Genomic DNA, 26,338 nt, shown 5'->3' on the forward strand with positions numbered 1-26,338 from the left:
AACGAATTTTGGTAGAAGTATAAGCCGATACATATGGTCATTGATAATGCTCTTGATCGTCAGTGGAGAGGGTAATGTAGATAGTGTATATAGAGAAATAACATTAGATGTTTTAACAATTTATTTGAAAAATTATTAACTTAAAAATCCAAATTATTTTCTATCATAGTATTATTTTAAATGAAAAATTGCACATGCCAGTAATATGTATTCTCAATTTATATCGTTCATACACAATGTAATATGTAGTTGAAGGAATTTGTTGATTTTATAAATGATTTAATTCAAAAATATCTGCAGTGTACCTGGTTGTAGACAGGTTTCTCATGTAAATTCTTCAGCTGTCATCATGATATTGCAGTAAAAAAATTTTCTTCTCTTAAAAACAGTTTTATGCTCATTACTTTTTTAAATATCAAAATATCTTAAAATAATAGGTGAGAATTTAAATGCTGGTGTACGTTTATTGTAGAATGATAAATTTAAAAGAATTGATTATAATGGATAATATATATAAATATTTTACAACTGACATGAAGAAAAACTCTAGCTTGAATAACTTATTTAAAAGAGAATTTCTTATTCTTTACGATTTAATGGTTTTTGGCTCTCATTTTGCTTGGATAGTTTGTTCTAATGAAATAGAAATATTTCATGTCAATCAACTATCTTTCTGTTTGTCTAAGGAGCATGCTTATTGAAACATTTATTGAATAATTCTGGATTTACAAGAAAAATGGTTAATAAAAAAACTCCACTCTTTAACCCAAACTTTTATCATTTGAAGTGCTATAAATCAGCTCTTAGTTGTAGGAAAATTTAATATCTAATTAGAAACATCTCATTATTCAGTGGCATCGGACAAGCATCGTTCTTTGCATAATGAAATGCAAACTTTTTATCGTGTGATAGTAATTTCTCCAACATAAATAAAACCATTAAGCTTTTTTAATAAAGGGAACAGGTGGGGCTCCTTTAACCCTAATTTTCGGAAAATCGTGGTAGTTGGTCTCCAACCTATAGCTATCAAACGAATCAAAATTCTCAGGGAAGAGATCCGGCGCACAGATGCTGCCATCTCGTGGTCCTAACACGTATATGTTATGCCTGAAAAAGTGTTGTGTTCTACTGTTGACTTTTCGTTTTTAATCCTACAGCTAAAAAGTTTAGGAAAGGGGGAAAAATCATCTCAGGAACCGGCCTGGAATTAGTTCCTCTAGTCGACGACTAGAATCGAACCAGTATCGTGCAAAAACAGCATCTATGAAACAATGAGTGAAAGTAGTCTGTTTTTGTAATTGAGTTGCCAGTTTTCTCTCGTTCTTTATGTTTATCATGGGGGATGGCCTCCTCTCATCATTAAAATTTCTATTAATGCCGGGGTGCGTGAGGGTTTTGTACTCTCGTCCACGCTCTTCTTTCTATACATCAGTGAAGTCTCTCTGTGTCTATAACTTTAAATCTTATAGTTTTCCTGATGACAGTACTCTCTGTTCCTCTTCTTCATTAAAACCATATAGTACTTAAATAGTTCACGCTTCAAGATGATCTAGAGAATCAAGAATTCTTAAGGAGGTTTCGGGTGCGATACCCAAAATATGAGAACAATATTCTAAATTCGTTCGGATTTGTGACTGTTAAAGCGTTAAGAGTTTATCAAAAGCTGGGTAGTGCTTTGGACGAACAGTAATTTAAGTTTTTATAATGTGATTATTTAATGGATGTAATGTATATATCCAGGGATAAGCAAAATGTGAAAGGCAAGCCAGAAAGGAAAACTGACATTGACTGGAAATCAGAACATTATCAAAAGTGAGAGAGAGAGAGAGATAAGATCCTTCCTTCTCCGAGTAATAATGCAAGACTGTGTTTTGACAACATTAAAATTCATTATATTCAACCCTTTTGGAAACTGTGAGGATATGTATTTCAGGGATTAGTTATGAAAAATCTTGAAGCGTGAACTATTTAAGTACTATATGGTTTTAATGAAGAAGAGGAACAGAGAGTACTGTCATCAGGAAAACTATAAGATTTAAAGTTATAGACACAGAGACTTCACTGATGTATAGAAAGAAGAGCGTGGACGAGAGTACAAAACCCTCACGCACCCCGGCATTAATAGAAATTTTAATGATGAGAGGAGGCCATCCCCCATGATAAACATAAAGAACGAGAGAAAACTGGCAACTCAATCACAAAGGACAGGAGAGAGACATAAGCTAGTAGCTTGTGAGAAGACTTCGATGCGAGGCCAGGATCAGTTGCTTTAGATATATCAAGAGCTGCCATATGAGTTTTTCCCAAATCTTTCCATGTCCTGTTAAAGGTGTAAAGTTAGCAATGTGTGCTGCTGCAGAATGAGAATGGTGGAATTCATATTAGTGATCACTGATTCATTGATGGTCTCCTGGTAGTAGTTGTTCATGACTTTCCTCATCGATCTTTAGAGTATTAAGGTGAGAATTATAGGACGGTAATTTGAAGGCTGCTCACAGCCTGCATCTTCTGATCTCTCTCTCTCTCTCTCTCTCTCCAGAAGAACATAAAAAAATCCCAATCAGTGCTAATGTCTTTCTGGAGAAAGATCAAAAGATTCAGGTAGTGAGCAGATCGTGGTATTGTAAGAGATGATTCAATGAAAAGGCAGATAGTGGGACATCAGCTTTATATTTGGCTGATATTATTATGGTAACATTAGGATGTGAGAGGTGGAAACAAGGAATGGCAGAAGTTACGCAGAACAGCCTTAACGAGGGACCAGAAGATTCGACTGCCTGTTGATTAGGAGGTAAGCTTAATTATTTGACTGTTGTGAAATCTACTTGGAATTTGTCGACGATTTCCTTTTGGGTCAGGAGAGCAGAAAGTCATCCGACTACGGGAAAGGGAAATAAAAATCTCCCTTACCCATTATAGTGCCATTGGGTACGAATCTGAGATTGGCTGGGAGGAGGAAATTGATCTGTTAAAGGGGAAAAGAGAGAGAGAGAAAGTCGTTGATAAAGTGATTGGTGATTGTTGGAGTTGCCAAGTGGACAGACAACATCTACATTTTGTTTCAAAGGAGGGCTGCTTAAGATTTCAGAGTGTTGGAAAAATGATGATGATTATAGTTCGCCCACCATTTCTAGATCCCTTCTTGGCTTGGTGCCAAGAATAGTCGATTCATGCTGAAGGGGAGAAAGAAATGAAGGATGTACGAATTGGTCGCCAACATGCGAAATCACGTGCTTTCTTGTCTGTCGCTGTACTAGTACTAGCTTGATTTTTGTTGTTCTCTTTTTGCATTATTTTTTTATTATTAATTTGTATGATGGATCCAGTACAGTCAACAAGTTCTATTGTTAAACGTTTCAGTAGCTCTTGCAAAAGAATATTGAATAATGTGCTGACATTCTGCGGAAAAGAATCGTCAGAAGGCAGTCTTCTTGTTCCCCTTTCTCAAGTCATAAAACGTGCAAGTGCAATTGCGGGCGTGTCGGGGTCGACTGTTAAAAGAATTCGTAGGAAATCAAAAGGTGAAGGTAAGCCAAAATTTAAATCTCCTAAAAAAAAGCGCCAGAGAAAGAAAACCAACGAAACCGTAGCTTTGAATGATTTTGTTGTAGACGTTATAAGAAGAGCTATTCACGAATTTTACGTGGTCGAGAAAAAAGTGCCAACTGTTCCGAAATTTATTCCTGTGCTTAAAGAAAAAATTAATTTTCCTTGGAAAGAGAAACTTTAAGGAAAATACTTCATGAAATCGGATTTTGTTTTAAAAAGTCCCAGAATAAAAGGAAACTTATCATGGAGCGAAGTGACATTGTTTTATGTAGAACGCAGTATTTGCACGTATTAACACTCTACGTACATTTTTCCAACTGTTATTCAAGCAAAATAGTTACACTTTAAAAACAGCAATGTTCGTAAAAGAATAGCTAAAATTTCCGACCTGTAATAATAAACAAACTGAGTTTGTTTATTATTACATCCCAGAAGACAGACTGATTACCCTATTATCGGAATGGATTCTCCTTTTTCTGACATGCGCAGAAGTGTCGAGGGACCTCAAATCGGTGGGCGAACTATATCTGGTATTCTAGTTGTCAGATTAATAATTTACATTAGATCATATCTGAAAGCAAAATCATTCGGCTTCCCTTCCGGCTTGATCTGTGAAGAAAGAAATAGGGTACCAGTATGGGTTCTGAATTGAAGTTTCTTAGGAAGATAATGTCATAATTTCGTAATTAGATTCTATGAAATCGACTTTTAGAGATAAGTAGACAAGAAGGCAGCATGGATGCCTGAGTTAGGAGAGCTGTAAAAGCAGCAAACAAAGGCTGTAAAATGAGGCAAGGAAATCTAATCAGAACAGATATTATCGCGGAGATTCCAGTTTTAGGAAGGATGCCTGATTTCAGAAGAGCACATTTCTATTTATAGAAGGCGTCATCATGCATGATGTAGTTGGTGCAGCTGAGATCAAATGTAGTCATGTAGGATGCTGTTGGGGATTTAGAATAGCATATAATGTTTTGGGGCCTGTAGATGCACATGAAAATTTCACTAAAATTTGAATTTTAACCTTCTTTTTTTTTTTTTGGTAAGTTTTTTCATTTTTTTCCGTTTTTATTTATTTTGTGGTTTTTTTTCTTGTCTACAATTCTTGCGGTAAGAATTTTTTTATATCTTTTTATGCGTTTCCCACCAACGAAAGTGTTTTTTTTTTCTGTAAAACCTATAACATATGGTACCCTAGGTGGCTAAGGATTTTTCCTATTTTTATTAATTATATATATATATATATATTATTTATTTATTTATTTATTTTTTTACATAATCCGGAAACTTTGCTCGAGAACAAACGTGAAACTTTTTCAAGCCGCTTCAGGCAACCAATAAGCAGGGTAATTGGTCTCTCACAGGACGAAGAATGTCATCTCCTGTCTAAAGACAATCACGTTTGTTCGAATCCCCTCGGCGGGATTCGAACCCGCGATCTGTTTGGTTAGAGAACGGATAAGCTAACTACTTGGCCAACCAGACGTCAAATTTTATTTTTCATCACCTTTGGTTATCGCCTCGAACAGGCCATTTTACGTGCAAAATGAGGTTGACCTGACTGGGAGGGACTGTATATTGTGCATCGTCAACACTTCATTGGCTGAAAGTCGGATAGTTCGAACGCTGGCACAGGAATTAGGGTGATTCGTTTTTATTCCGTATTTCAGAAAAATCTATCATAGAACTCAGCAATTCAGACAACTGTAACAAGTATTGGGATATGGAATCACAAGAAAACTGCACTTGTCTGTCGTACTTCCTCTGTTATTCCTCGTACTTTCACAAATATATCCCTGAGGCAAGATATGTGACTGTTAAGGGGGATCGAGTTGGCTACCCACCTATATAAAAAAAAGGCGTCAGACTATTTTTATTTATTTATACACTATGGGGCTGTTCTTGTTCATTACAAACTCTTGAATTAATTGCCTCCATTCTATGCTCATTGCAGTCTCACAACTACCGCAGCTGCAATAAATATAGAATGAATGGATCACATCAGATTCTACACATAAACTGTGTACTCCAAGGGCTGACGACTAATGTGTATTCCGCGGTTTCGCTCTGATAATTTCTAAGAATGGTTTGTCCCAGTTTAACAGTTTGTTTTATTTTTCTTTTGAAAATTATCTCATAATTAGCTGTTTATGCTATAAATATTTTAAGTTGTGGAATACTCTAAATATTCTCAATCAGAAATATTAAGATTATTGTGATATTTTCAAATACTGCTGACATAAAGCATGATACTAACTTGAATTTAGATAATGCTGACTTTCTTCACAGCCGATACATTAATAAAATTTATTAATATTATTAAATTAACACTAAAAGGGGCACTAAGTAAGGGGCATGAAATGATAAAATAGGATAAATACCATGGTTTTATATTTACAATGGATCATTTAAATTATTCTAAAAAGAAGGGATACTGTTTTATTAGTTATTGCAGACGAGAAAGATTGTTCTTTTTATATTTTTAGTACTCTGCAAGTACTAAGAACAAGGTGTGTATGCTTACCACACTAGTTTCTTTTCAAGATTCCATCCTTATGCCATCATAAACCATCAAAATTAAAGTCCAGTATTTCTGTCAGTAGCAACTAAACGAATGAAGTTAGCAGTATAAATAAATATATGCATTATCCGCATTATCCATAGATTCAACATATCCCTAGGAATTTATGGAGAAACTTAAGTGTTGAATTGGCAGAATCAACAGCGACTCTGCTATTGACCAACAGTCTAGATTTAATTCCCACTGAGAACAAGAATGTGGATAAATGGCTTCAAGTAATAAATGCTCATCTTTTAGTATGAAATCATACTTATTTGGATACTTGGAGTGGCCTGAAAAAAATTCCATGTTTTTTTTTGCAAGGTATCAGATTATTCAACTCTTGGCCAACGAATCTACCAATGCTATCGTCTTATAGCTGTACAGCTTCGCGAGTGGACTACGCATTAAAGAGAAAAAAGCAACATCTACACAATTATATTTCAGACTTTCTGGTATTTTGCAACAACGCTTTTTCCATCTAATGCCTTTACACTTCACAAAAAGGAATCGGTAGCACTCTAGTACTAATATACGTCTATGGAATCAAAAGATTCATCGCAGAGTTACATCATGTAAAGCACTTTCTACATGTCATAAAATTCTCAGAATGAGAGTAAGATATAGAAAGTGTTTTCAACGTGTTCTCTCTCTCTCTCTCTCTCTCTCTCTCTCTCTCTCAAGCAATGCATTTCACTTGCAACTACTCCATTTAAACAATCTGATACTTATAACCTTGCTCACACCCTCATATTTTCTTGGAGTCTTTTGTTCTAACTTATTCTCTTTTCTATGAAAAATTTCACATTAACAACCCGATAAAAACCACTTACCAGCTTGTACATCTCAATAATATCCCCACCACCATCCCAAAGATCAGATTCCACCTTAGTCTATCTTCTCTGGACCCTTTCTAATATATCTTCATCCCATGAAAATAAGCTGAAAAAATCTGTGCAGAATTTGGATCGTGCACGGCTACGCAGGATCCAAATTCTGCACAGGGTCCAACTCCATTCGAGCAAGGAATATTAAAGCGAATTTCTGTCGACTTTCAAAATCCTGAGAGCGCAACTCCTATGTCAGAGTTATGTTATCGGTAGAAATGCAGAATCTTCCGTAGAATTTTCCAGAGTTGTGCAAACCACATCCATGTGTCTGCACTGCAGGAACCAACTCTGTTATTCATGACCTGCTCCACAACAGTAGTAGCAACTTCATTCACTTGTTGTGAACTGATTGGTTTGCGACCTCTGCCAGATCTAACTCCCAACAATCCTTTTTCTTCAAAATGACTAATCATTCGTCGCAGAGGACATGGAGATAGTGAGCCTCGTCGACATTTGTTCAGGCGACGAAATTCGCAGAGTGCAGCAACAGCTATATGCATTGCAATTGTTTAGGCAGTACTGCTTCACGAGCACGTTGGGACAAGGTTAGTGCCATCAGTGTGGACGGTATTAACAACCAGCATGGAGGTAAAAATCTCGTGTCCGTCTTTTTAAACATTCCTGGCACCTTATATGCAAATCCAATGCATTCCCCCTGGTGGTAAATTATGGGAACTTTTTTTCTCTCTCTTAGGTATCCCTTCCGCATGACACGCAATGCATTCCCGTAAAATTTCGCAGCATTTGGACACTGAATGGCGCTCCAGAAGGTCTTAAACAGGGACACTTTAATTTTGATCACCTTGTGTGTGTGTGTGTATTAAAGATGCCAAGCAATTTTAAATAAAATTTTGGTTTTAATCCTATTTCCCAAGTAAGCAAACAGACAAGTAAATCAAGTTTGCCTCAGACTTGCACTACGTGCAGGCGCAAACTTGACTTACTTGTCTGTTTGCTTATTTGGGAAAAAGGATTAAAACCAAGTTTATAAAATTGCTTGGTATCTTATACTATATACCCAAGGTAAAAAACTTTCTACATCTTACTCTTATCCTGAGAATTTTATTTAATAAGGTCAAAGCACCTTGTGGCAACTTGTTTAGGTAAAATTTATATGCTCTGCATTACTTCAACCTTCGCATTTTTAGGTCTGGTTCCCACTGACGAGACCTCAATAAAGGTCGAAACCGGTCTGGGTAGTGGCCTTTGCCTTTAATGCATAGCATCATACATCCCCGCAAGGGCATGTGCTTTGCATTAGGGGAAAATACTAAGGAAAGTGATCGGATCTTACTCCACCTTTGCCACGAGTTGCCTCAGACTCGCACTACGTGCAGGCGCAAACTTGACTGACTTGTCTGTTTGCTTACTTGGGAAAAAGGATTTAAACCAAGCTTATAAAATTGCTTGGTATCTTTAATATACTATATACCCAAGGTAAAAAACTTTCTACATATATATATTTGAATATGCATTTATCAGCGATCTTCTTTGAATTTCTGCAACTTTCGTAAAGTGTTTTTCTATGATGACCAAACAAAATGGCTTAAAATTCCGACTGATTTTTATTTCATTTTATTTTCCAGGTATACCTCCAGCACTCAGGCCATTGTACATTCCTTCTGACCTTAGTCTTGGAGAAAGAGTGGATATTAATTGTAATATGAAGAGAGGTAATCTTCCTGTAACTTTTCAATGGTTGCGTAGTGGACAAAAAGTCGCAACATCGCCAAATCTGAAAATAACTACAGCAGAAAAAGTTTCCATTTATATGATTAAAAACGTTGGAGTAGACGATTTAGGAAATTATACCTGTATTGCTTCTAACGAGGCAGGTTCTGATAGTGTTTCTTCATATCTTATGGTGGAAGGTAAGAAATATCTGCTTATATATATTAATTAAGCTGTTCGAAAAGAACTGTTTATTATAACAGTTCTTTTCAAGTGTTACTTTTATTATCAAGTGTTACAAAAATGGAGAGCCATGTATAGCTTCTTTGCTTCAAATAGTTCAAATCAAAACAAAGTTTGCTTGTTATATAATAAATTATTTAGAAGATATTTGTTCAGAAACAGGATTGTATGATGATAATAAATATTTTGTATAACCAGTATTTTAATACTACAATGCAATTTCTCTTACAGGATTTAATTCAATCGGAAACATTCAAGTTCTAAAGTGTAATACAATGCAATTTCAGTTAGTTTTGTCAACTGAATTGTCCTGATGTATACTACTGTTCCTAGATATCTGCGCAGCTGTGATTTTCATATTAGGGGTCCAGTTAACGAACACATACTTCTTCGAATAACACAATTATGTGCTTATTCGAAATGCGAACTATTCATCGTTCTTGGCTACTAGAACAGTTTAAACACTAAAGCATTTTGCACTGTCCAATGTTTCATTCCAACGATGAAGTTTAGAAGTGGTAACTTGATGTTATGATATCGAGTTACCTCTCGACTGGGACCGGATAGTTTGTCACGACAGAATCTTTGTCATCTGATATATCATATTTAAGGAACTTAATTAAGGAATTTAATAACATCGTATTTAAGAAACTTTCGGGGCAGGCAGAATAGACAGAACCAGTAACTACTCTGAGAAGTGTGTGGAACCGGGTATTTTGTATTCGAGCATAATAATTCTTTCTTACATAATGCAAAGTTTATAAGCCGAACAACACCATGAAAGTGAAAAACTGTTTCTGAATACTATATGAATATTCGATTCTTGACTTGAAGCAACATATATACATAGATGTATGCTACTCTGTCTAAAGGCTGAAGGATGTATGTTCTTGAATCAGTTGCTAACATACTAAGTTAACAATTGGAATGGTGAAGCCATTAGAATCCTGATCCGAATATTGCTGGGGAATAGCTACTCCAGTGTTCTTAATTTCTATTGTTTAAATGAGATTGTAGGATTAAAGGTTTCAACTCCCAGCTATCTACAATATTAAAGTGATTGAAAGCACCCATTGCAGGATTTACTGTCATTCTCTCCAAAAGTCCCTCACACATTAATATTCTTATTAAAATCGATGTATCAAATCGCTTCATTATTATTACTATTCAAAATATTTTCTTTTATGGTTTAATCCATGCAAGATATTAAACCATAAAATATACATTATTTAAATAATACATACACCCCAGTCATGCACAAGATATGAAACATTCAAATAATTCACAAAATTCATTTAACTGTAAAATAAATGACACGTCATATACACAACTTCAAAGACAAGGAACCAATTTATTATAGATATCTCATTATCGTAATTACAATTGATCTTTGTTGACATGAAATAATTTCTTCCTCTCATTTGACAATAAATTTGAATGAACGAACATTATAATAATTTGCATTTTGTTTTCAAGTTTTATTGAAAAGATTTTCGATTTAAGCTTTGATACTTGCTTCTGAAAAACAGAAATGGAAACAGAATGTGACATCAATTTCAAAGAGGAGAGATGGCGCTGGTGACCACGACAATACAACAACCGTCTGCTTGTTACTCTAGCTGCTTCACGTAAACATGTATTTCATGTGAGTTTTAATTATTTCATTGCTATGTATCTTATTTGATAAATAACATGAATGCTTCTGCATAACTTTTTTGTTTTTGCGTTGTATCCGTTCATGCTACTAGTTCAGTGAAGGTATATTTATTGTGTGGCACTCGTTAAGAACACAATGAACAACTATTGGATTGCAAGGTTTCTGGGAAGAAATATAATTTTTATGTAGCTTTTAAGATAAAAAAAATAAATATGCAAAATCAGAGCATGTGAATTGGAATGGTTTATACTTCTCACTAGATGTCTGTATATAAATAAAGTATTTCTTTCATGCATGATCATATTCTTCTTTTTTTATTATAATACCATAAAGCATTCTTTTATGTACACATTACTGATATTTACATATGTTTCAGTATATGTAAATGGGAGTTCTTATTTGATATGTCACACCTAACATCTTCTTTGCCTAAGATATGTATTATAAAGAAACAGTAAGAAATATAATATGTAAGAAACAGTTGTGATTATAATTTTATACCTGTTTATTTAATCTTCATAAGAGTATTTCTAGTTTGCTACGAGATGTGGCGCTCTGTCGAGTACCAGTATAGAAAAGAAAGACGCCTGAGGAGTGTTCAGAATAGGTAAGCTTAAGTGTATAATTGTATAGTAGTTATAAAATCATAGATTTAGAAATCATTAGAGGTTGTCTCCATTGAGGTATTGCAGGTGTTATTATTTGAATTTTTGTATCCATAGTGATGTATATTTAATAAGATTTTTATTTTAGGTTTAAAGCTACGACATTTTCATGGCGGACGTTTTGGCCAAAAGAAAGAGACGAGTTGCACCTAGTGGTCGACAACAACAATCAAAAGATACACTTATTGGAAGAACTCATCCAGTCGGTTACTATCAGTACACGTTCTTACTTATAAGTGCAGTAATTATCATGGCTGAAGGTAATAGATTTTTAAAATTATTTGCTATAAAATCAAATTTATAATTTTCCATGTAGAATATTTCTCTTTTTGCTTAATGTTCAGTTTATGCGAAGTGTATTAAAAAAACTCCACCATCAAGGAAATGTGTCATTTCTTTTCTGAGTCGGATTTTATATTTAAGTAATGGTCATCACAGGTAGAAATAGTAATTAATTACACAGTTGTAGGGAAGGAAATGTTATGATATTATGTGTTGGAATATTTCGTTAAGCTTCCATGCTAGTTTAATATTAACTTTATTTATGCAAAATATGTTTCATTATATTGTTTATTATCATTAGCATACCTCTCCACCTATCTCAAAGTCAAAACTCATCTTGGGAGGTTTCACCTCCCAAGATGAGTTTTATATATATATATATATATATATATATATATAAAAAGATAAGCCGAAATTTGAAAACGAAATTTGAACTCGGGGGGGTTGGACGCCGTAAGCGCCAGGGGAGGGGGAGAAGAGCCCCCCTAGTGTGTGTGTGTGTGTGTGTGTGTGTGTGTGTGTGTGTGTGTGTGTGTGTGTGTGTGTGTGTGTGTAAGTATCTTCTTTATCGCCTAAATCAGAAGTAGTAGAGCCTGTGTATATCATCAGGTGATACAGCCTGACTAAGGCATTATGTAGAGTATCCAGATGCTTTCTTTCACTCCATTAATAGTTGTATAATATAAGCAATACAAAACTCGTTAATTCTATTTAATAATGAGGATTCAAAACCAGTTATTGTTATTCACATCAGATAATTTATCCCTGTGATATGGAACGAATAATATATTATTAAAAATAAAACTTGGTGGGAGCTAATGATATCCGGAACGACCTATATGCAAGTGGAATATTGCCTCTTTTGTTGATGTCCTCATGCAGTCCACTGTGCCCTGAATTACTTCATTTCTTTATTTCAAGATCTCTTACCTTCTGTACTGCTTGTACTAATATAATGTGTGTGTGTGTGTGTGTGTGTGTGTGTGTGTGTGTGTGTGTGTGTCTATATATATCTATGTTATCCATCAACTTACTATAATGTAGCTAGATAAGACCTGGGTTCGATTCCCGTTCATGACGTGAGGAACCTTTATTTGGTCTCTTTCTACTAAAGGTGAGTTAGCCGGTCTCATACGGAAGCACAGGTTTTTTACCCGGAAACTCGGGTTTTTCTTCCCTCAGAACAGTAAACCGACCCAGAACACACGCGGACTTAGTCATAAGATACATATACTTAATATCACATTAGGTGGGCTCATCCCCCCAAAAAAAAATTGGACAGGGGAAAAAGAAGTGAGGCCCCCCATACAAATAAATAAATGTAACTAGATGCTGGCATCCAAATATAATGTTTCTTTTATCTACAGAATCCTATATCCAATTCCTATTCCTCAGTTTTTTTACCGAAACTTAATGTTTACAAATAGATGTGTCTGTTTTTTTTTTTCTTTTCTTTTTTACACCACTATTATTGAATGGTATTATCGGGAGCCTCTTTTCACTCCTTTGGAATCCTTTCTTGTCCAAGATTCTCAAGAAAAATAAATTAAGATATTCTTAATTCTTTGGTATGTTCCATTAGAACACACTTAGCGAAAGCTTATCTAAGCCACATCGCCTTATTAATATTACTTAATATTACTTAATATTCTTAACACATCCCCCTAACATATTCACCAGTAATCCTGCCATCCTTTTTGGAATAAAATGTTTTTATCAGTATGAAATGTCCTAAAATTATTGATAAATAGCTCCGTTATATGCTACTTTATCACTACTAACACTTACTTTCAACAAAGCGATTCCTTTTTTAACCACTCTTGCTTCCAGCTGTATCAAAATAAATAGCAAAAATAGTTATTTATTTTGATATGCAGATTTATTCCATAGCAGATTTATTTTAGAGAGAATTCTCTCCTCTCGCATTCTGATTTTGATTTCCTTACTATACTGTATCACTCGACTGCCTCTATAGTGCGATGAGATCTCTCTATCTTTAGTAGAGATCTGAATTCGAGTTTCATCTAGTGCACGAAACTTTTCAACTGAATGTGTTAGCTGGTCTAATAGAGGGTAGAAGTTTCTCGTTTCCGTTAATTAGGGTTGTCACTCCGGCAAACAGCCTGATTTGAAAACACATAGAATTGACAGACGGTAATAGACTTGACTTTGCTTGTTACAATAATTTGTTGATTGGGTATCATTCTATGCACTATAAATGTTTGCTACTTCTCTGTTAATACTTCTCTTATGAACTCATCTTCAGTTCTTGCATTATCTCTTTATTCATCCATCTGGCTTCTGCTCTGTATTTCGAAGAGTCGGAATGATAAGGTTTTTATGGCAATTCCTTATACGAAAGGGTGTTCACTTATTAGCAGTGTCGACGGACGTTTCTCTTTCCATAGACCGAAAAAAGAGGTTGGAGAAATGCCATCAGTCTTCCTTTATATTTCTACATATACTTGCTTTTCTCTGAAACAAGCATTTTTCATAACTTCCTTCGACTATCAAGAGATGTAATATCCTTAACTGCCGGGTTTCCTATTAATGTGCGAAATATTATACTGTACTTGTTTTTCTCAGAAGCTCATGTGATTTTTGTCTACCAAATCAAGGGGACATGACCTTTATCAACGGAAACAAGCATTTTTCACAACTTCCTTCGACTATTACCAGATTAATATGCGAAATATTTCTTTCTCAGGAAATTCTTTCTTTGTTCTCATGTGCATTTTATTATTCGAACAGTCTCTCTATAACTGAAATTACCATTACGATTTAGTTATTACTTATTTGTATTTGCTAAATTGATTTTCAGATGCATCTTATCCTCAACATTTCCGGATCTATGATTAACTCCTATAATAGATTGTCCTGATTATCTATTATATTATGGTGACCACCAGTAGTCACCTTCGGATTCATTGTAACATATCCCGTGTGTGTGGATTCCTTTTTTAATTGGCACAGGTTTAATTTCTCTGCAATTACTAGTCCTCTTTTATCAAGCTACTCATCCCTAAATACGCTATACCAGATTGATGTTTTCTAAGTTAATCTTTCAGTGATGCCAAATATTTTTAGTTGATCTAAATAATGAAATTCACCAACTTGCCTCTTGTTTCTAAGGCTCCACTCATGTACACAGGGGTTTGGAGTGTGTGATTCATTTTATCATTTATCCTCTCAGCGATCATTATTCTTTTCAGAGAATCATCTGTACTTCTCATTTTCACGAAGAATACACTTGCAGGATAAAAATTGCTCTTAATGATAGTTTTCCCTTGCACAGCGCATTCCATAAAGCGTAAGCCATTTTGAAAATTGCGAATTTGAGAATTGCTTTTAATTCAGTATTTTCCCAAGACATAATCCTACCGCTAACAGCTCCCCAAACATTTTATCTTTCTAGCATCAGTTCCTGTTCTTCGCCCGTTATACATTCCTGTCGATCTTCACCTTGGTGAAAGAGTGGATTTCTCTTGCAGTCTGAAGAAAGGCAGCATTCCAGTAACATTTCAGTGGTTGCATAACGGAAACCAAATAGAAAACAGAGAAAATATAAGAATTACTGCAACAGAAGAAGTATCCGTGTATCTAATAATCGCTGTTGGTATAGATGACGTAGGAAACTATACATGTATCGCAACCAATAGGTTTGGTTCCGAAAGTTCAACAGCATCGCTCGTAGTTGAAGGTAAGAAGGCTGCCTGTGTTTGCAAGCAGTCTCGTATCCGTCTTTAGATTAGTAGTTTCATTTCTTTTCCATATATAATAAATGTTAAGAAATGGAGAGCCAAGCATGACTGAATGGATTTCATATAGTGAAAAATTTAGAAGTAATCCTGAAATTAAAACAACCGCTTTTAATTTCTTCACCTGAATATTTGACAAACATGGCTTGAAGAACCTGTGTATATTGGACGTTTTTGTTCTGAAGGACAAGTTTCACGGAGGAAAAAAGCACAATCGCTTGGTAAGGAAAATTATCTGTTATGTTTCTAAAATTAATAAAAAATATACTTTCTTCGTAAATTTTATTGTCACTCTAGACCAGTGTTTCCCAAAGCGTGGTCCCCAGCCTGATATAGGTCCTTGAGAAAAAATTACTGTTTCTCAGAAAACGTAACAATTCAAATATAACATGACGACAGTGAGAAAAATATGTATACGGCTAAATAAAAAAATGTAAGTATTATTTATTCTAGCGTAATAATATGCTTATATCTACATTAAAAATAATACACAGTCTGGGTCCTTGCCCAACCAGTATCAGATGATTGTAAAAAAATCTTATATTTTTACAGGTATTATGCATCGTTTTGTTAATTCATCGAACTACATCCATATTATGCATGTATGTATATGTGATGAACTTAAAAATAATAAAAAAAATTTAAAAAAAAAACACTGAAACGGGGAATGAGGAGGTGGGGAAATGATCCCCAGCGATATAACTTTGGAAATCTAAGCAAAATTATTCTATTGCGATGTTTGGAGTTAGCAATATGAAAATTTTCATGTAGGCGTTTGATATAAGTTCTGCGAAGTGTTTTTTATGCTAAGTTAATTAAAATAAACATTGTGTAGAACTTGAGAAAAAAAAAAGAGAACGAATTTCTTGACATTTTCCTAGACGTTTCCTTTTCCAAAGGTTAAAATATTTTTTTACTGCCAGAATTTTATATTGCAGTTTTCTCTGATGTCATTCAAATTGCTTTTTTTTTCCTCCAAAAAATCAAGCGATGTTTGAATAAACGATTCTTCCTCTATTAGTTAATGGACTTCTATTCTTTACGTACATGAAATCAAAATTGTTAACGTCTACGACTGTCCCCTCTCCTAATCGAGATATAGCACAAATTAAAACAATATATATTTTTAATACCGGCCAGTTCTCTGATTTATCTTTTACTTTATAAAAATATAGCGAGGTGAAGATATAATTATATATTACTGCTGAAGTTATTATATATTACTCTGAAAAGTTTGAAGGCAAAATTATGTTGTTTAAAGTTTTGAAGGCTTTCATAATGTTGTTTAAATCTGTGAAATGACATAATTCTCTCTATCAAGATATATGATATCTCATGATGGAGAGTTCACATTGTCCAGAGAAATGTAAAATAAATAAATTGTGACCCTTTTGTTATTACTTTTTTTGTCTTAGCGTTAGTAATAACAAAAGCATGCTCACGAAATCACCTGAATCTTAAATCAAGCTTTATCTTTTCCTTTCATTTATTTCGGGCTGTTCCATCATTATTATCCGAGCTTACAGTCGATCTGGTGGATATAGTCAGACCGCGTCGAACCAGGACCAAACTAAATTTTCTTTTTTCTGGATTATGTTACGCTTTGTATTTCTTAGAATGTGCTGATTAAATTAACAGATTGCATTTTCTTTCTTGATCTAAGGGGAAGTCGTAAAATTATTTCATAAAGTTTCTCAATAAACTTTTAATACTTCTCCTTTCGATTATGTTAAACACCCATTTAAACAGTAAAAGTTTTAACAGTAAACGTTGAAACTGAATAAATGAAATTTGTGTTCCTTCTGTAAAACGTACTTAAAATCAAATTATAGGTATTTGAATTTGGCATGTATCGCTTGAGTTTGTGGCTAATGTAAAATAATTTAATATAGACTTTGAGCATTTATCATAAAAATTGTATTATAACATAACCTTTACTTTTCATGGCCCGATGTGGAAATATACATTCAGAAGAATATATTCCTTTTGTGTGGTTTTTTCTTATTTTTTAACAGCTTCAAAGCTATGTTTTCATTATCTCAAGATATAATTTTCATCCTTGTTTAACATTTACTTTTATACACTAGAAGAGAAAAGTTTCAGCATTTTAACGATATGTGGCGCTTTTCTTTACGTATCAGTAAAGAGAGAGGGAAAGATGTCGACGGCATAATACAGCATCAGGTAAGGTTTGAGACCGTTTTTCTTGAATGTCTGACTAAATAACTTTATTTGATATATGATCACCTCTTGATAATTGGATGTTTGTTTTTTGAAATGCTTTAGGGCTATTTTCTATGATCCTTAGTTCAGCAACCCTTAAGAAGAAAATTAAAGACCTTAGAGTGAGCTAGCTGCCTTAGAAAGGAAAAATATGGCTGACAACCAAAGCAGTTTTGTCTTGTTCTGCTTTGTCTGGTTTGGCACCTTTTCGCCCCTTTTCTTTACTTATGGAGGTAAAAGCACTTAATTCATTCGGTAATATTTGAACAGTTTTATAACAATATTAATAGAACAGTAAAAATAAATATCACGAATATTCATGGCATCTGTTTTTTTACTGTTGGCTACGATGAATTTTATATCTAGGAATCAAGTTATTTTTAACTTATCAAAGTGCAAGCCAATGATGCTTGCAGTATGAATCAAATGTGTACTGCAAACATTATTGGTTATTATTGTTCTTACGCGTTCTTATTGCGAAAAATATGTACACTATACCCATTTTTGAACTAGCATTAAAGTTATTGTTAATGAGTATCTAACGTATTCAGTATCAAAGGAGTGTATATTCATATTTACAGTATTGAAATGATATTATCTAGTTTATTTTTGATATCTTTCTTTCTTTCATGTTTACCTTCTTGCATCCATAAAATAAGAAAGACCAAATGCAGTATTTATCATTGACCCTCCATAATTTTCTTGCAACTCTTCTTTTGTTGAATATTCAAAGCATTGTGTGCTAATTTTAATTGATGCAAAATTATTATATATATTTTGAATTATAAATATTTTCTCATTGTTAATGTATGTAATATTTTAGCTGAACCGCCACGTCTTCATCCAACACATGTTCCTGTCGATCTTCAGTTGGGAGAACGTGCAGATATAATATGCTCGTTAAAGAAAGGTCAGCTTCCTGTTCACTTTCGATGGTTAAGAAACGGAAAAGAAATAGGAGATTCACTCAATGAGAAAATTTCTACAGTGGAAACCCGTTCTGTTTACATGATCAACAGAATTACAGGAAAAGATATTGGTAATTACACGTGTGTTGTCACCAATTCAGCTGGCTCAGACAGTTCAACTGTCCTCCTGATGGTTGAAGGTAGGAATATACTTTATTAACATAACTTGAACTGCAAAATTTCACAAAGCAGTCAAGTTACAAATTGTAGTTATTCGAATAAATTTAAAGACATTTTTTTTATTCATAACATGTTTAGTGTATGAAGAAAAATGTATTATATTTAAATGAAATAAACCTTCAGGTATATAATGGAGAGACCATGCTTCAGTATATAATTGAAATTATTATTTTATTTATACAAAGATATTCTTGAAATTGTAGTATAAATAAGTGGGTTGGTCAGCAGTTGTCTATAGGAAGCTGCAATAACAATGTCCGAAGTAAATACGGAGCATGTATTTCATATTTTTGAATCTTATACGTTATTTTAGAACAGGATCAATTACTTTCAAGACAGTACTTCGCCATTTGGCTTATGTTAAAGAGGTGCAATTTTTTTCTCACCAATGTTACTTATTATTGAATTAAGCTTAATTAAAGTAATCACATTAATTTAATAACAAAAAGGTATTTCCCATCACTCGCATTATTATTGACATAATGCGAGTGATGTGAAATACAGAGGATTCAATTAAGAAAGTTCGAAATAAAATCTTTGGACTTCAAAAACATCGAGCTAACGAATAGAGGTTTGACTGTTACAGATAACTTCAATGTATTTATTATTTAACGAAAAAAGTGTTTGTAGTTCAAAAATATTGTCTTAAAGACGAAAAAAAAATAAACTTAAATTAGTCATAAAATTGTAAAGGCATGATTTCGAACAAAAGATTACCACAATCAGAAGCGACGTATAACATTTCTCGAAACGAACTATTCTTCCGAAAAAAATTTGTGGATAACGAACCGTTATTAAATAACTGAATCTGTTACCATTATGGAATATGATAAATGAATAGTTATCGCTCGCAATGATTTTGCGAGACACCCTATTCATTTAACGGGAGCCGTTTTATTTATATATTTTCGTTATTTACTAGTAATTCATGCTGTCAATTTATTATATATGTATTTATGTAACCTGTCGTTTGAGGCAATGATCACTAAACAGAAGTTGATGTACTTTGGTCATTATGCGAGCTGATGAATCATCGGAAAAGGCAGTTATGTTGGGGAAGATTGAGAGAATGAGAAGAAGAGGAAGACCACAAAAAAGTTGGATGGACAATATAAAGGAACTTACCAACTTAAACTTACAATTACTGAAAGAAAGGACAAGAGGCCAAGTGGGATGGAGAGCCTTTGTTCACAGGATCACCAAGAGGCGAAAACGACTGGACGGCACATAACAACAATGCACTGACGTGTTTATATTTTGATCGCTAAGTTTTAAATTACATTCTGTATTGTCTCAAAATGCCTACAAATATGGTGTTACAATATGATCGAATTTCATGTTAGGTGGAAGATAATCCTTTTAGTAAGACCCCAATATTTCCTCAGAGAATCAAAGAGAACAGTAGATGATAGTAGTAGTGGTATGAATAAATTTCAAAATGAGAAATTGATTGGACAAAGAGGCTTAATTTTGACTATCGATTTAAAAAGATTCTAACAGGGTAAGTAGTAGAGAAATTTTTCTAACCATCAGGAGGGCAGTTGACATCAAGAACGGAAAGGTGGTTCTGATAGGAGATTTAAAAAAGGAGAACAGCATATTGAATCTCAGGCATGTATAAAAGTATGGAGAAAGGAGCATAGCTACTAATGATGATCTAGTCAGAAACGCCGTGTTCCAACATAAAGATCTGCATAAATTCATGTAGAGAGAACACTGGAAATAAGATACGCCTTATGTCATGTTCTTATCGATATCGCCAAACTGGTTCAGTATACATAAGTGTATCTGTGTGATCATTTTTATTTTACTGAGAAATCACGGGAAAGCTGCCTGCAAAGTAACAAACTGTGCATTCAAATATACAAAGCTGGTGAAAAAGGTGTAGTATTTGAAAAGCAGAACGAAACCCTAAAGATCTAATGGTAATGTTTCGAAGAAAACATTGTCAGCCATTGGAGCATGCATTAAAGGTGGCTGCAATTTCAAAAAAATTAGAACTTCATAGTATCTTAGGAAGTTAGTGGCAGTGTTAAAAAAGAAGTCATCGAAAGTTCCAGATAGGTAAGTCATATGTGCCCTTAGAAAACACAGGCCTTAAAGAAGCGTCATATGCGGATTTTAGTTAATCTGGGAATATAATATAGAAGATAATTATTGTGGAGATAACTTTTTGGAGGACTTTAAGAAAGCTTAGAAATGGAGGGAAAACGTAGAGTATCCGAAGTAATTACTTTGAAAAATTATTAAAATAAATAAACATTGACAGAACAACCATGAGTACATCTCAGCATTGGGGTTGCTAGAAAGAAACTTTCTGTAGTGTGGAAAAGCTAGATGATATTCGACTACAAATGCTTAAATGTGGATATACAAAGCACATCCATATTTAAGCTCTATTTCAATCTGATATTCTACCGTCATACCAGGACTTCTAAATTATACAATGGCTATACTGCTTAATTAGTGTAAGAAGTCCTGGTGAGAAGATCCAGTTCATCAGAGTAGAGCTTGCACTGATGAAAAAAAAAAGGAAATTGAATGTGAGAATTAGAAGAATTTCTATACAAAGTACTCCAGCTAAGATTTATTCAGGTATGTTATAAAGACAGAAAAACTGTAATAACAAACTTATCAGTACCACAGTTTGACTTTAAGCAAGTAATCGAACAATCATAGGGTAATGACGAGGGTCTCTAAGTTTTGTAAATCTGGAATAAGCATATTATAATGCTCATTCCAGTTAAAAATGTTCAAAACACTACAATTATATAGTTGTGATGTTATAGAGAGCATTATATAGTTGATCTTTAAGTTGTAAGTGAGCAGTTATTTGTAGAAAGTGTAGGAAGATAGTGTGATGTAAAAGCAAGCGTAAGTCAAGCTGGATGCCATTTCCAATGTTATTCGCCATCTATATTGATGGTATTGTGGAGGTAGGTGAAATCAAACCTGATCAAAATTGACAATAATTAAACTCAGTTCTTTACTTTATGCAGATGATTTTATACTCCTAAATAAATGTTGTGGGGGTGGAGTCTTCAGGGTTCATCAGCTAAGTTAAATAATTGCAGGGACAAATTTTGTATGAAAATCAGCATTAAAAATACTCTCAATGAAAAGTTGGAAAACATCAAATTCTCAATGGACATTTATAATAAATTTTCCACATTCACAAAAAGTTATCCCTAAAGAAATTTTTTTATCATTATTCTTTTAAAACAAAAGTAGCTCGTGTAGTATGAAATAGACAATGTAAGTAAAGCTAATTTGTTGGAAAGCCAGTTGAATAAATTTTCTGGTCTGAGAGTTGGGTTAGAAATAAAACGATAAAGATTGGATATACCCGATATAAGAGTTCGAGAGAAAATGAAGGATAGAATGATGGCATCAAAAGCATAAAAGAACGCTGCACTATTAGCATTCAAGACTGCGTGAGCAGAGTTAATACGAGGTAATATAGTCACTTAAATAGAATGGGAGAAGAAAGGTTAACAGATGTTTGATGGAAGGTAAAATAACCAGAGGAAAGCAAAATGTAGATAGATTCATGCAGTTTAGTAGTGCCTTCGAAAGACCGAATTGCATAATCCGAAATTGCCGACTTGACTTGAATTGTGTTAAATGGGTAGAAAACTGCTGATAAGAAGCTAAACTTAATGTGCTCTCTATACTTTTGAGGATACGCATCGGCAAATGGAGAATAAAATATTTAATAGCTAATAAACAGTATAGAAATAAAAATATTTTTAATCATTCTTAATGTTTCAGTTTATGATTCAGTTTTCTCTGATAATTTAATTCTTAAGTGTTCTTGCGCAATCTTTTTTACTTGGACATAATAATATGTAATCTCCACAAGCGTAGATTCCAAGGGTGTCTTCATAATTGGCTACGTGTTTATTTTTGCACTATATTTATCCAACAGAAAAGCCTACTAATAAGGAAACAATACAAAAAATAAGCTTATATTACTTTCTGAGGCTCTATGCGGAAATGATGTAAGCTTAGATCATATTTAGTCCTTCGGGGACGCATCAAGAAATGTAATAAGTTATTTGGAGAAGAATATCTAGAATGGCCTGATTCACAAAGAATTGAAGTAATTTTTTTAGAAACCTTTTGTAATTTATTCATAGAGAAGCGAACATTTTATTTTTAAGCTTTTCGAAATTTTAGTTTTATTGGAAATTTATTTGAAAATTTTAAGGCAAAAACTTAGATAAACGTTTTCTTAGATAATATATTATCTAAGAAATATGTACGTACTACTAAAATGTTCTTAGATATTTATTTTTGATGACGCTTTTGTATGATGAGGAAGGGGGGGGGGTAAAGATTTGATCCTGTATATGACACTTTATGACAAATGAAGGAAAAAGGATGATTAGATCCTAAACTATGAAATGACGATTATCATTTAAGAATGATTGCTGATCAAATATATTTCTTAAACACAGATACGATACATACTTGAAAAAGTACATTTCAAGATTCATTAGAGATATTACCGATACAGTATCAATAGGTAATACGCACTTTTTACCGAAGAATTATTTTTTGATAATTGTTCGTTTTAATCTTTTAATATTGTTCACTTAAAATTAGTTACTAATATAATTGCCTATTTAATAATTAGTAATGATTTAGCGTTAACGATTTAACTAAAGATTTTTTTAAGATCTATGTTAAATAAAATATTTGTCTTCGTTTCACTCGATACGTTAGCAAGCAGATGTCGCTGCTAGCTGAAGTATCTTGATGTGTGTCTTCTGTTTGGTGGAAAATTTGCGCTCGTTTCAAAGCCGACTCTTTGATGAAATTATCATGTTTGAGGTAATTATAAGACTTAAAACTCTAAAAACAAATGTAAAACATCATCTTTGTGACGTTGTATCGTAGCTAGTCACTTCAGAGTATTGTATATATTTAATTTTAGCAAATAATCTGTTAGTTTTGCTTTTTTCTAGTGCATTGTCACATCCTTCTCTGAGGTTGCGTATCTACAGCTGTATCACAAATGTAACTAAAATACTTCCACTTTGGTTAAAATTTATTCCCTGGTCTATCGATTGTTTTACAAAGCTATGAATTCACATAAAAGTTTCATAAGTCGTATTTCTTAAAACTCTTGAGACCAAAAAAGATGAATGTTTACTTTAATACGTGGATCTCAAGAAGTAGGTATTAAAATAAATATTATAGTTAATTTATAATATGAATTATCTAATGCTATAAGTTTTGTATAGCTTTACTGAGATATTATAAATGATATGGAAAGAAATTATGTATCGTTCCTCTAATTTTCAGAATGGATTCAAATTCCGTTATTTTTACTTTAGTTGGTTATCAAAAGAAGTATATCAGAAGTAGAATATATGGACGTATTTGACTTCTTAAATTGACGGTCTGCAAAATATGCACATTTAAAATATATATATCAAATCTTATATTCGTTTCTAGACAGTGTCTTAAGACAAGTTTTATATAACTGCGTTATAAACCATAGAATTCTTTACTCATACTAGAAGAGAGAGAAAATGTTTCAACATTTTAACGTTGGCGGCGCCATATACTGTATTAGGTAGCAGCGAAGAGGAAGATATCTGCGTCATAATGCATCAGAAGGTAAGCATTTAGGTAATTTTATTTAAAAATTGTCTTGATTGTAGTGATTTATTCTGCTGTGTACTTTTTATATGAACTCAATAGGTCTGTTAACTTTTTTTTTTCAGTTTGTTTGAAATAAAACTACCCTATAGAAAAACCCTGAAGAACACTCAACTGAGGCAAAGTGAATACTAGGAAGAATGACTAACATGGCAGGCGGTCAAAGCTCATGGTATTGCTTTGCTTGGTTTTTTATGCTCACTACGCTTGTCTTTGTTAATGGAGGTAAGCTGGAATAAAGTTCTTGAAGGCTTTCATACTTTCTTCAGCACTTAATTTTTTTAACAATATAATAAATGAATTCAGTACTAGTTGAATCATTAATATTTGTTGTGATGAAGAAAATAGGTATTATTGTCTGTACCTTTATAACATATTTTTTTTTATAAATGTTTTTAAATAACAGTGTTTAATATATTATATTAATAAGGATTTTGAACTTATTTTTGATATTCAGATTCAGATTAGTTAAGAGTGATCATGGCGCTGTGATTACTAAATATTTGTTGAAACGAAATTAATTGGCTAGATAAATATATGTACAGCCAAATGATATATGTTTATATTTCGGCCTACTAACAAATCATATATTCGTTTCAGGTGAACCACCACGTCTCCATCCTATTTACGTACCTGCTGATCTACAGTTAGGAGAACGGGTAGATGTTCAGTGTTCATTGAAGAGGGGCAGTTTTCCTGTCTCCTTCCAGTGGTTCAAAAGTGGACAAGAACTGGATGGTTTAGATGGCAAGATTGTAACAACAGAAGCCCGTTCTAATTATGTGATTAGTAGCATTACAAGCAAAGATATTGGCAATTACACATGTGTCGCCACTAATACAGCAGGCTCTGACAGCTTCACCGTCACTCTTGTGGTGGAAGGTAGGAAGTGGCTCCTTTAGAACTGATTATTTATTTTGTTCAATATTTTAAGAGTAATAGATTGAATTGGTATACTTTTATACATTTCCTTATTCTGTTTAAACTAAGTCTGCTTGCAAAATATTATTGAAAAAGTATGCAGTTATAATGGAGAGACCATGCTTCAGAATTTATATACAATTAACGAATTTAATTTAGAATTATAGACTGTACAACAGTCATTCATTGTATAATGTTCATGTAATCTATGCATGCAAAAAAAACAAAACAAAACAGATTTTGACTTAAATGTATTTATCTTAATGAAGAAATAAATTAAATATTTGAAAAAATTTTCTGATTATAGTTTTCTCAGAATGCATGCACTCAACAGAATATCTCATGGTTAACTTCCAATTTAGTATAATGATTTTTATTATACTTTTACTAAAACCATTAGTTAAATCTCTCTGAAGTAATTCAATATCTCTTAATTTAAATTTTTTCATTTGAGTTGATATAACAAGATTTGTCACAATATATAACATAAATTTGGTGCCCACAACATTACATTTTGCACTGTTTTTCTTATTTGTTATTTTAAATTTGACTGCTCTACCAGTCATATTTTTGGATATTTTGAACATAGTTTTTACTTTGCTATTTAACTGCAAGTAGTGTTTCACTTGTAGATATAATCATTATCTGCTTGTGATGCTTCTGTTTGAAAAATAAATGGTATATTATTAATATAAATATATATCATTAAATAGTATATTATTATTATTATTATTATTCTGTTATAATATATGATGATGAAGAATTTCAAAAATGGAAACATATTCTGTGATAGTGAATATTATATATATAGCTGCTTCACTAATACAAAAAAAATCCAAACTTTTTCAAATGCTTTTATTATGGTTGAGTATCTTTGTCACTCAAAGGTGTTATACATGATGGATTTAGGAATACGTACATATCTAATTTCAATGTTTTGGGTTGAAAAATTACAACAAAAGAATGAGATTATTTGCCTGAGAGATATGAAATAGATTTATTTCTCTGAATCATTCAAATAGTCGTACAATGTGTATTGCGATGCGTCGAGTTATGTATTTATGATGCTGTGTTTGTGCGGTGCAGTTTAAGAACTAACTG

At 33.1% G+C, this 26,338-nt stretch overlaps 1 protein-coding gene across 1 annotated transcript; it reads left to right on the forward strand.

The window, feature by feature from the left end:
- Nucleotides 1-24,425: 24,425 nt before the first annotated feature.
- LOC150094734 (opioid-binding protein/cell adhesion molecule homolog) lies at nt 24,426-25,459 on the forward strand. The gene is made up of 2 exons (XM_090411591.1): nt 24,426-24,541; nt 24,917-25,459. The coding sequence occupies exons 1-2, from the start codon at nt 24,457-24,459 to the stop codon at nt 25,216-25,218; spliced, it is 387 nt and encodes a 128-aa protein (XP_090267717.1). The 5' UTR covers nt 24,426-24,456; the 3' UTR covers nt 25,219-25,459.
- Nucleotides 25,460-26,338: the final 879 nt, after the last annotated feature.

The sequence above is a fragment of the Typopeltis vanoorti genome, chromosome 21, assembly GCF_054136105.1.
Source record: "Typopeltis vanoorti isolate ZY-2024b chromosome 21, IOZ_Tvanoo_1.0, whole genome shotgun sequence".
Lineage (NCBI taxonomy): Eukaryota > Metazoa > Arthropoda > Arachnida > Uropygi > Thelyphonidae > Typopeltis > Typopeltis vanoorti.

Excerpts from the sequence above, each read along its gene's own strand:
- LOC150094734 (XM_090411591.1), top strand. The coding sequence starts at position 24,457 with ATGACTAACATGGCAGGCGGTCAAAGCTCATGGTATTGCTTTGCTTGG. Across the intron at positions 24,542-24,916 it reads GCTTGTCTTTGTTAATGGAG|GTGAACCACCACGTCTCCAT; the intron begins GTAAGCTGGAAT and ends TATTCGTTTCAG.